The sequence below is a fragment of the Cuculus canorus genome, chromosome 2 (genome assembly GCF_017976375.1).
Source record: "Cuculus canorus isolate bCucCan1 chromosome 2, bCucCan1.pri, whole genome shotgun sequence".
Classification (NCBI taxonomy): domain Eukaryota; kingdom Metazoa; phylum Chordata; class Aves; order Cuculiformes; family Cuculidae; genus Cuculus; species Cuculus canorus.
The window spans coordinates 44916680-44929416 of NC_071402.1; the positions used below are offsets into that span (position 1 = coordinate 44916680).

A 12737-nucleotide genomic window follows, 5' to 3' on the forward strand; every position below is an offset into this window, starting at 1 on the left:
TTCAGGATGTCTATATTTTGTGTTTATTAAGATAGGAAATTTTCATTCTCACTGAATATTTTTTCAGTAACTTAAGAATTCAAATGTAAACAACAGCACTGACTGTAAGGAATGGACGTTTGAAACATAATTTTCCACTTCTGTTCCTAAACCCCATGGTCTCAAATGTATGCTAATTCCCCGAGATATAAGCACCACAGTGAGGTGATAAGATTTTTCCCATTAACTGGGCACCACTATCAGTCCATATTTAACAAAAATGTAGAAAACCACCCCTCACATCCCCAGCACAATCCAGGCTATTTACGCTCACTGCCTCTTTTCTACACCTCTTTATTTTCACAAGTGAAACAGCCCATATTGAAGAAAGTCATCCCAGTGGAGGCTTTCTCTGGAGCACAATGGTTCTTTCTAGGCGAGCTCAGTGCAAGCTGCCTGGGTAGCCCTTGCTGCTTGCATGAGCCAGAAGCTGACAACTGACGGTATGTACCCAATCCAGGCATCCATCTGGCCAGAGAGACGTATTCTACCCCTGCTGGTGGTTTTTGTGCTGACAACAATGCATTTCGACCTTGATCTAAAACCCAAGCTGCTGCTTTGCAAACACACCGCTTGCTTCTGACCCCTCTCATTTGGCTGAAAGCAAACAAACATATCAATAAAACCCAGCACTTCATTGCTACAATACAGTAAGGGGATGTCCCTTTTTTCAGCATCAAGACACCATCCGCTGTTAGCTCAGAAACAAGACAGTCATGTTTGAAAATCCAGTTTTAATCTTCTACAGCACTCTGGACTTAAAATCTTAAGGCTCCCATCTTCCCCATTCTTTTTTCCATGGAAAAGCCTTTTCAGAGAGAGTTCTTTCATCCTTGTTTTTCAAAGTACTAACATTTTATGTCTGACATTCATATAATACATCTATCTATGCCATTTATAAAAATAAACAAGTCTATTTCACTTCACGAGGGTGATTGTGTTACTATATTACATGAAGCCCACATCCAAAATACCAGGTATCTGTTGCTTCAGGTGGTCGTGACAAATCACAGAGAAAGCACAAGTGACTTGTTCTCCTCTTGGAATCAAAGCTTTGTAATTCTGTATTTTTCCAATTATGTCATTCACCTATGAAGGAACACAATTATTCATTGATTTGGTTACTAAGACGTGGTGGTATTTCGATTTTTTACATGCAAACAGAAATAATACTAATGGCTTAATCTCTTTAGCTAGAGAAAATAAAATAAGGTATACCTGAGCTCTACAGATACAACTTTCTCCCTCTTACATGAGGGGAGGGAGAAAAAAAATTAGATTTATTTTTAAAATTATATTAAAATATATAAAAATTAGTAAAATCCTCTGTCAAAATGGAAAAAGCAACAGAAGTATTGAAGAAATTATATTAAAAGCTTGTTAGAGACAACTTTCAGTTCCCAAAAAGTATATGTATTCCTGTTCTCAAAAGATAACTTGTCTCTTTTGAAGTGATTGCACTAGAAAATGTATATCCTAACAAAAAAAAATATAAACATCTGAAGAAGCCTGCATCCACTTCAGTTTCTTCCGAAACGAGCTTCAGTTTCCACAACTGCATCATCTCTGAGAAGCAATTCCAAGCAGATGATATGATCTGATCTTTGGCTCCAAGGCCATTCCGATATGTACTTTAGAAATAGTGCCCACACTGGCTTTACAGCTCTGAAATTTTGTAGAATTTTATCTTCTGAGTGAGTCCCTCTTATCAGGATTCTCCCACTCTCCTATTGTAACATCTTCAAAGAAAGAATGTAAAGGCAGGGCTAACAGCTTCCTGATGGGAGTGATCTGACTGGTGATCTTTTTCCCCCCTCTTTTCCATCTGTTTGAATATTTATATATGCACATGTGTGTATATATATATTTATGCATGTGTATATATATAGCCACGTATGTATAAATGCTTCAATTTCATCAAAGGCAGATGTTGAACATAGATCAGTTTTGTCCCCTGATCAATCAAGTGCTCAAAGAAGCTGCCTCTCTCTAGAGTAAGTAGAGAAACTGAATTTATGCAAAAGATGTTCCATATAGCTCTTTAATTCATACTTGTATTTTACCTTCGTGGAATGAGACAATTTTAAAGGATATAGATGTTTTCCATCTTACAGAGCAGCAGTAGGTCACTTCTGCATTTCATTAATATATGAAGCCCCAGATCCTACTTTCACATGATCCCTCCTATGACAGTGAGGTATTCTGTAACACTGTTCTTTAATGCTTCCCTTGACTGGTGAGAGCAACAGTGATAAAAAGTCTCTGTCTTCATCAAATGGAAGGTAAATCCTCTTTTAACACCAGACACGCTACTTCAAAACACCTGTTTCATGTTAGTTCCCTGTGTTGATAATCTTATTGCTCACCAAGATTATGTAAGACCATATAATGTAAGACAGTGTATTAAGTATCACAGAATAGTTAGGGTTGGAAGGGACCTTAAAGATCATGCAGTTCCAAGCCCCCTGCCGTGGGCAGGGACACGTCCCAACAGATCAGGTTGCCCAAGGCCCCATCCAACCTGGCCTTGAACACTTCCAGGGATGGGGCATCCACAGCCTCCCTGGGCAACCTGTGCCAGTGTCTCACCACTCTCATAGTGAAGAAATTCTTCCTAATGTCTAGCCTAAATCTGCCCCTCTCCGGTTTATACCCATTCCCCCTGGTCCTATCCCCACAAGCCTTTACGAATAGCCCCTCTCCAGCTTTCCTGTAGGACCCCTTCAGGTACTGGAAGGGCACTATAAGTAAGACAATGCAAAAATCACAGTAGCATAACTATTTCTCATAAGTCCTGTTAGTGAGCCAACGCATAGCCTATGGCGTATCCAGGATAATTCTAAAGTAGAAGAATATGTAAGTCTGTAAAGCTAGATTGCTTCCCATACATAAACTTGTTCAAAGCTTGTTTGCATATTTCTACAGCAATTTCCATCACTGGCCCACCTTAAAGGACTTGAGAATACAAGGTCTCATCACTGTACATCAACCGATCTGCAGCAATGTTTTGAGTGAAATCTCCTTGGCCATAAATAATTCAAACTCTTCAAAACGTCTTTGAGGAGAGACCTAATCTAGTGCAATGCAAGAAGAAATAAGAAGTCCACATTAAACACTCACCAGGCACTGGAACACTTTCAAAGCCGAGTAATTATGATCCCCTGTGGTTTCATAGGTTAAGAGGAACTACAGAACAACTTTGAAGTCGCTTGTTGATGTCACAGTGTTAAGTGTTTTATATACTTACCATATTGACTTCCTAAAATAAACTCTCTTTTTTTTTTTCCACCTTTTTTTTAAGTGCAGAGAAGTTGCAGAGGGAACAGTGGCTGCCCAGCCAAGGATCCTGCCTTCTGCAGTGCAGAATGGCCCACACTCACAGGCAGTGTAAGAACAGAACACAAAGTCACTCTGTCTCCTTCATACCATCCCAGCCCTCCAGTTATTAGTAGTGTGTGAACATCTTGAACTAGGGGTTTTGTACCATATCATCTCATTCAATAGGTATGGATTGATTTCTGAGCCTGTCCAAACCAAACATGATCTGCGGTTTATATTGCTATTGCCAGCAACTGTATTATTATTGACATACATGAAAAATATTTCAAAGTTGTTAAATTTAATGGTAAGGAAAGAATTCTAATCTGCACCATTTTCTTCAGGTTAGTTTATCTTGAACACTCAACAGTAAGCATATCTACAAGCAGGAGGCAGGAATATCTGAAGTAAACTGCCAGTCCTCAAGCCCTGCTGTCAGCAGAAAAAGTCAACCTGAAGTCTCTGAAAATACCAAGTCTTATCACTTTCTGTTAGATATGGCGAATTCTTTCTATAATTTTTACAATTAAACAAACAAAAAAAAAACCCCAAGCAAGTTGAAGCCATGAAATCACCATCAGTGGAACAGAGAAGCCTTCGTTCCTGTTCTCTCGTGTCTTTGCAGTATCAAGCAGCCTTCACTTTTTGCTGGATATGTATTTCTGTTAAGTGAATAAAGACTTAGTAATTGATTTAATTACATGCAGTAAAAAGCTTTTCTTTTTCCAGCTGTTAAAACTACTTAATGACTCAGATTCCATTTGTAAAAATTATGAGTTGTTCATTTAAAATCTTAATCCAAGAAATCGCTCAGGTACTGCAAAGACAACCAAAGGCAAGCCTGCACAGGCAGGGTCAGGCCAGGCTGAGTTCTTTCACCTGTTGTGTTCTCAGCTGGCCAGACACAAACTAGCTTCATCCCAAAACATGCAACCATCTTCATGCAATGTATCCAAGTTAATAGGCTTTATTTAGACACAACACTGCAATAATACTTCCATATAGCCTCACGATCAGTGCAGGCTCCCATCCCATGGCTCACAGGCCAGGCAGCTGAGCTCTTTCCTTCACGGCACACAGGTTTGAAAGTGTTAACCAGCCTACCGGGTTTGCTTTCCCTATAGCAATCAACAACCTTCACATGAAACCCCTTTCATTTAAGACTGTAAGTATGCACCTTAAGACACTAGACCCAAAGAAATCCATATTCAGTTACAAAGAATCAGGGCTCAGTCCTGCAAATTCTTACTCTGACACAAAGCTCCTCCGAAGTTGGTGGGACCGCTCTCATCAGCAATGCCCAGGTTGATAAGGTTGTTATAACCAGCCTCCTGTCAATATTTTATTTTTTTTTAATTAAATTGCTTGCATTCTAGTGTTCAAGTATCACAGGATTCTGTATGCAAACAAATACCAACAAATATATCAACAAATCTCTATACACTGCTTCCCAAAGTATTTATGCAGTCAACTGCCAGAGACATTTCACATACCAAGCTGTGCAGAGTTCTCAACACATACATATACATCTAATTTTACTAAGGATCGAGAATGATGCCTTCAAATTTTGCTCACTAACAGTTACATACAGAAGCCAGCAGCTTGTGTGTCTGCATCTTATCTACTCACTCATCTGCCTGGCCAGAAGGCAAAAAGCAAAGTAAGAATATAATTGTAGGGTGTTATTTTGAAGATATGAGGAAATTCTACTCTCAGGATGTTACTTTTAAAGCAGCAGAAGCAATCGACTTCTAAATCAACCCATCTCATCCCATTCTACCTTACTATACAAGTACCCCAAAATTCAGGACGACTATGAGCAGTGTGCTGTGTCCCCCAAGTACAGGCAGGTCATTCCAGGGTTGTACTCCTTGCCTGTACTTTTTTTTTTGTTCCCATCTGCTTCTGATATCATAAGATAAATAAATATGCTTATTTCTCTATGTCAGGATTAGATTTAGTTACTACATTTTTACACTAGTCACGCAGGAAATCATTTTAACACAAACAATATTTGTTTCCAACAACAGAAGTACAAATTCAATACAGAGTAACAGAAAATACATCTACTTGAGAACTGTGAATGCTGAAGAGTTTAACGGAATAGAAGCTTGGAAATGCAATAAGGGAAATCCTTTAAGTGTAAAAGTCCAATTTCCAATTAATGCAAACAAAAAGTGCCAAATAATAACCTAAAACAAAACTACTCTCCATCTTTAAGTCCATCTCCCTCCTTGCCTCCAGTAATTTAGTTTAACAGTATTCAGCTTCACTTCTTTTGAGTAAACAGAGATGACTGACATTAAGATAATGCCAAAATGATAGAAAATGGGACTAGAGTTTAAATATAACGCAGTTTTGCCTCTATTGACTAATGTCTTTATAAAAAGTGCCTTGAGAGCCACTAGATAAGAAGAACAACACTGAAAATGCAGATGTATGCGCTGCCCAAACAATCTGGTTTTATGAAATAACTTTTTGCTTACATGAAAAGTGCATCCTACTAAAATAAAATCCAAAAGCAAATAAAAAGTGATACTTCTGGGAAAAGACAGCCATGAAGTTTTTTCAAGAAATCTCAGTTTATATCTGCATAGGAATGAGTTTTATGTCCAGAACAACTTAGAATTTAAACAAATGAGAAGACGACACCAGTATATTTACAGAGGCTTGTAGTCTGGAAAGGATCGTATCAGTGCAGAATTTCATCTTTCCCAGAGCAGACGTGGAACAAGCTGGAGTGGTCTGGGATTTACACATGCTAAGCAAGCTGACAGCAACTGTTCAGGAAAAGAAAAATGGAGCGAGAGGGAAGGAAGACCATATCATACCCTAACTCGAACAGTTTGGCTGTTACCAAAACTAGTGTGTAGGTGAAAGTCTTTACAGAAGGATATAGTAGGATAAGTGCAATGCCTTGTGGTTTAAAAACAACAGAGGAAACCTGAAGAGGAAAAACAGAACTAAGATGGAAGTTTGTAGGAGAGAGAAACAAGAAGAAAACGGGAAACAAAAGCATGAAAAGAAGCCTCTTGAAGGAAAGTGTAAACAAGAACAAACATTAGTACCTTGAGGGGTGTGAGGAACGGTAAAAAAACCAATGACTTATTTCATATCAGACTAGGACTTAATTAATATTCAACTGTATTTCCCTTAGCTGCTGATCTATCTACATCTGAATTATTGATACTCCTATCTGTAGCCATAATAATCAATGGATTAAGTATCTTCCCTGAATTTCTGAATTGCCTCCAAAAAGAGTTAAATAGCATTTTAGAAGTGAAAGGTTACAACGGGAAACTCAAAAAAGATTTGAAGCTATCAATGAAAACAAAAACCAGATAGGGACCTTTGCAAAACAGGAAAAAGTGTTTTGCAAAAGGGTATGGTCAAACACTGGAGGCAGGATTCTACTGCAGCTGAAGGCTAAAACTCAGGTAACGAATGCTGAAATATGTAAGGAAAAAAAATTCCTCTTTTATAATTTGTGTGGAGAAGAGTGAAAAGAGGAGTAATATTCCCAGTTCAAGGTTCTCTTGTATTTTTATGAAGACCAGCTCTTCCAACCTACAGTCACCAACAATCAGCTGCTTTACTAGAATTCTCATCACTTTATGCTACCACTTAAAATCAGGAAAGCAATCTAATTCAGAAAAAAATCACAACTGTAAACCAAACATTTTGAAGAATTCAGAAAGGTTGTGCTGATGAGGGACCTGGGGAAATGAAGACAGTGACAGCACCAATAATGCGGAACTACTGAAAAGAAGTCTACCAAATCCTTCAGAATAGTGTGAATCTCTCATTTCTTTATTTTTTCCCCCTATTTTTTTAGCTGAATGATGTTTTTGCTGAATGCTATACAGTTAATACAGACTTTTCCACTGAAACATTATACTCATACTCACAGCAACAGATGGGCATTCCTGAACTACTCTGCAACCAGAAAGTATGCACTTTATTGGCCTTATCATTGATAAGACCTTGCTCGGGCCTTTCTATCACTCTAAACATGAAAATATTAAGTGAAAACAAAACTGAAGCCCTGAGCAATGCTAGAAGCGTTATGCTTCACATTTAGTGGTTATCTTAGCTATCTTCAAGATACCTGTCAACGTCTGTCCAGGTGTCAGAGACAGATGACCACAGGAAAGTCCTACCCCCAACATCTTTCCCACAACAATGCAAGCAGCATTCTACCAAACCCCCTTGTTCTGCAGTGCTACAGCAAACATGGCCAGTTTTCTCTACTCACCATGGAGGGTAGATGTGGATGACATCCTGTGGCCTGCTCTTCAGGTGGGCTGCTGTCTCTCTCACAAAGAGGACTTTGAGTATTGGTTCTCCTGCATTGATGACAGCATCCTCAGATGAAAGCGTAGCAGGAGTCTGTTGCAGTTGCTGGCAGATGGCAACTTGTATTGTACACTCCTCAAACATTTCCAATATCTTCACAATTAGGACACCAGATTTATCTGGAAAGTAAATCAAAATGAAAAGTAAAAATACAAGCTTTGGATGAAAGCAAAGAAATTCTGGCACTATGAAGATGTCTATCCTCTGTTCTCTGCAGATCTGCAAAAAATCCACACATAAACAGAATATATTGCTCCACTAAATAACTTATGTTAAGGTATTCTTGTAACTTTTCTTTTCATTATAGATACCATTAACTGTACAGAAAAAAGCCTTCCTTTCTTCCAAACACCTATGAAACCACAAACTCCTTACAAGAAGGAGAAGCCCTCTCCCATCACATTTGCATTTTTAATCTTGCAAGTCATTCACTTATGTTCCTTGGGGTTTTTTTATTAGGCGCTGGAAGAAAAAAGTTTTGTAAAAGCAGAAAACTGCGTTAAAAATGAAGCTGGGTTGGTCTCCTTGACATTTACCAAAGCAACAGTTGTCAGAGACCAAGTTACAATAGTTCTCACTAGGTACCAAGTATTTAAAAGTCAACGATTCACATTTAGAGACAAATGTGGAGAAAGAGGAGTAAGATAGATTCACTGCCTAAAAATAATTATTGCAGAATAATCCATTTTATCAGCATGCTGTCAGGACACAGAAGGCTCTCTTATTCCAAAGCAACCCAAACAAATACCAGCATCCCCACACTTTGATTTTAAGCACTTTTGTCTACCAACAACTTTGCACTGAAATGAAATAACTTGTAGCTCCCTTTGCAGTGACACAGGGCAACAGCTACTCAGACAGACCTGGGTCTGTACTGTGAGATCAAGTAAGATTTATTCTCTTTCTTACTTAGCGCCACTCAGATTTGCACTCTAGTCACTGAGGGGAGAGATACTGTTAACCCCTTACCAAATGCTACAAAGCGTTAGTGGGGAAAGACAAGATGCTGGAGGCCAGGGGCAGCAAGAGCCCCAGTTTTACCCATTTTGATTTGCAAGCTGTACTGGGAAAAACACAGAATCCCAAGAAAAAAAGTTGATAAAAGTTATTGTCTTCCCACAGCAAAGAAGAAGCAGGAGACCAACTGTGAATGTGGTACTGGAACTTAATGGCAGAGCTTGGTCTTTGTTTGTTTATTTTAAGGCCCATTTCACAACTCTGAATGCCTTTCCTTTGGAAAATAAATCAAAATATTTTAGCTTCATTTTATGAGAAACGTAAAAAAAAAAAATTAACCCAACCCTCAAGAAACCCAAACCAAAGAAGCCAGGCCCTAAACACCTTCAGGTTTATTAAATAGAGTTCATTTCTACATTAAAATAAAGTATTTTATCCCTGCTTTGTATTCCTGTGTCTTTATTACATTTTATACTGAATCTGAAATAAAGTAATTTTGAAATATAAAACTGAAATATTCTGGAAACCACTTTTATGTGAACCCAATTTTCATTACATGCAACATGCTTCTGCAAAGCATTCCATTTCCCACGAACCAGTATTTTCCAGCAGGGTAAAGGGTTCAAACAGAAAGTCTCCGATGTGACGTACACAAGCCATTTCTGTCCAAGACATTACAGCTCAACCTCCTTTTCCAAATCTGAGAAACAGGAGTAAGAGAACCGATCTCTTCTGCCAAGTCCTTTGAGACTGTCTGAGGAAGAGAGATCGTTGCCACCACCATTACTCCTCACTGCTGTCACCTTCTCAGAGTAAGCTGCAGGACTGCAGTGCCACTCCAAATACTTGATGCACTGTGTTAAGGTCTGCTTATTTGCAAACTTCTGCTAAGTGTGAGCATGGACTGGTTTTCTGTGCTTAAAGGCAAGGACTTAGAATACTCACACTTGAATTCTGTTTTGCCTGACTAGCTACAGTTATGGTCCTTTGTCATCCCCAAGTCATCTGGCACACATAAATAAGTTCTCTCAACCACAAGAATTCTCAGCCTTCAAAGCAACTGAGCCTTTACCTCTCCCCTCTAGACATATTGCACACTTTGCATTTTCATCCACGTTAAAAAACAAGTCACAATAAGAAATTAACTTAATTTTCAAAACACATCACAGTATTAAAAAAAAAAATGTATTAAGATAGCTCATGAGGGAGTTTGTTCATCACTTCCGAATCATGTTTTCCTCAGGTAGAATCATAGAACAGTTTGGGTTGGAAGGGACCTTAAAGATCATCTAGTTCCAACTCCCCTGCCATGGGTAGGGACATCCCACTAGATTAGGGTGCCCATCCAGCCTGGCCTTGAACGCCTCCAGGGATGGGGCATCCACAACTTCCCTGGGCAACATGCATTATCTTATGGCAATTCTTACTGGTCAGCAGCATACATATTACTCAGCTGAAAAAGCACGTTGAAGACAATGAATTACAACCGAGTAACATTTTTCTTTTAAATACCTCTGGCTATGAAACGGTTAAAAACAATACATAAATCAAGAACTATACCTATATGAAAGCCAGTCTTAAAGTTGGTGCAAACACTGGGAGCTGATACTAAATGAAGCTGAATGCTTCTACATTAAAAGCAGCACAATTTCAACAACCAGCCAAATCTCACACTTGGCATGCATGCACATTCTACAGAACCACAATCTATTTGTTTATTTAGATGCAAAGAGATAATTTAATTTAATTGCTCAGAAATTATTATTACTGCTGACTATAGAGTGCTCTCTCAAACATGGCAAAGTGCTTTGGATTCCTGGCATGTGATAAAACATCAACATTCAGAACGTAGCTTCGTTTTTAGTTCATTTGGCTCTTGTATTGTTATGTCAGTCAAAAATAAATCAAACATATGTGGCTGCACATTGAAGGGAGAATTTGTGGGTAAGGAGATGAGCTGGAACACTGCAACTTCTACAGCTTCCAGAGAAGTTTATTTGTTTGTTCATCTGTGTGAAAAGATTACTTTAAGGTTTTGCGAGGTTCTCTTTCACCCTTGGATAATTCACAGAAGTTCTCACTTGTTTGCCAAAGTCCTCATTCACTCAATTTCACTTACAAAGCAGAATTGCAGCCCAAGCAATCCAAACCTGCAGATGTGCAGGCTTCATGACAATACCAAGTAATCTTAAACAAGGACAAATACCTTACAATATGTATTTTTAAAAGGTGCAAGCAATCCCTGTGCTGCAATCCTGCCCATTCCTACACTGCATAAGCTTTCATCACTCATAAAATTTCTTTCTTCAGGGTTAGTTTTTAACAAAATACATGAGCTAACTCAGCTAATTGCAAAGCCAGAAAAGCACACAAGCAGATACGAGGAAGAGGAAGGAACAAGTGATAGAAAATGGTGAGGTAGAGCACAACGGGACTGAGGAAGGGTGGTTCTTTTCAGTGACAGCCCAACCAGGTTGGATTAAGCCAGTTTCAAATACCATCAAATTACTTCTTTTCCCCTACAGTGCCCAGGCTGGGCTGTCCTCAAGAAACTCCTTCAGGACACAGAAAGGACAGGCAAGATGAAGTAACTGAACAAAGATAATGGCTGTTCAAGGCAAGTGGTCCCCAGGCACATTTGATACCATAAGCATATATACATTCTATCACTATTGGCCAGACTCTCTTTCACCTTTTCTAAGCCTCAATGTCCAACAATTGATAGGCAACACACTACAGTACTGACAACATGGGTCAGAGCATGCCCAGCGCTATCTTTCATAGAATCATAGAATCACTTGGTTGGACACGACCTTTGAGATCACTGAGTCCAACCGTACCTGTCCCGTACTAAATCATATGCCTAAGCACTTAATCTTCCCATCTTTTAAATACCTCCAGGGATGGTGACTCAACCACCTCCCTGCGTAGCCAGTTCATGTTTGATAACACTTTTGGTGAAGAAATTTTTCCAGATGTCTAATCTGAACCTCCCCTGGTGCAACTTGAGACATTTCCTCTCATTCTATCACTTGTCACATGGGAGAAGAGACCAACACAACCACTAGGCATAATGCTAGTGGAGGGACCTTGAGAAAGAGAGAAGGTACCTATGGAATGCTCATTTCAAAGAGCTTCAGCTCACTTATCAATTGAAGATAACCTTTTTCCTCCCACAGAAAGACAAGTCCACATGAAAACTCACAGAGAGTGAGCACACAGCCACCTGGATATGTTTAAAAAATCTTCCATTCAAGCAGCAATTTGAGGATTGCTTAATAAAGCTCTTCTTTGCTGCCTGATGCCTCTGCAACAGTACAACGCTTGAGGGAGATAACGATGGGAGTCCAGATAGCTGCTTGATCAGTGTCAGACATAGGTGCGTTTCTCAGCAAAACCCTGGGTCCTCTGATCTCCTGGTGACAGAGGGTTGCTTCAGGCCAGTCCTGGAACACAGCCTAGCATGGACAGCTGCCTCTTCCAGCACCTCTCCATAGCCTTCACACAAAGTCAGCTGGAAAGTCAGAGAAAACATCCACTGACACAGGCTTAAAGATCTTTTGAAATATCTGGCTCTATGAATATAATCAGAGCTTATTAATCCCAGGGGTGTGAAATACAAGTTCAGTCCCCAATACACAAGGCTTGAGGCGCCACAAAGAGAGATAGAAAGGCACTGATAAATCTGAGTGTGAATTCTGAAGAGGCATTTGGAACATACAACATGCCAACTCTAAAGAGCACCATTTAAAAGAAGGGGAAATCAGCCAGCAGAGCCTATAATGCTCCCTCATTTCTAATAATTTTCTGTAAAAAGAAAAACCTTCACAAAGACATTCAGCAACATGCTGGCTAGAAGTGATTCAAAAGGTTGGTCACAGAAGGGCCAGAGTACAAGAAAAATCAGGTACCAGTGATGAACTGGGTTAGTTTCCACCTGCCAAGGTCACATCAGGCCTTTGCAGAAGAATGCTGTGGTTAAGTGCACCCACAGGAAAGCAACAGTCAGAAACAGTTGGTAGATGAACTGTGATCAAACAAATTAATTCCTCCAGACCTTACAAGTA

At 39.3% G+C, this 12737-nt stretch overlaps 1 protein-coding gene across 4 annotated transcripts in view; it reads right to left on the reverse strand.

Annotated features, from left to right (window-relative positions):
• SPIDR (scaffold protein involved in DNA repair) overlaps positions 1-12737 on the reverse strand; it is a 209490-nt gene that overhangs the window by 120260 nt on the left and 76493 nt on the right. For all 4 annotated transcript variants that reach the window (XM_054058528.1, XM_054058527.1, XM_054058526.1 and 1 more), the window contains one exon: positions 7613-7832. In XM_054058528.1, the coding sequence (XP_053914503.1) occupies positions 7613-7832 (220 nt within the window). The remainder of the gene's footprint in view (positions 1-7612; positions 7833-12737) is intronic.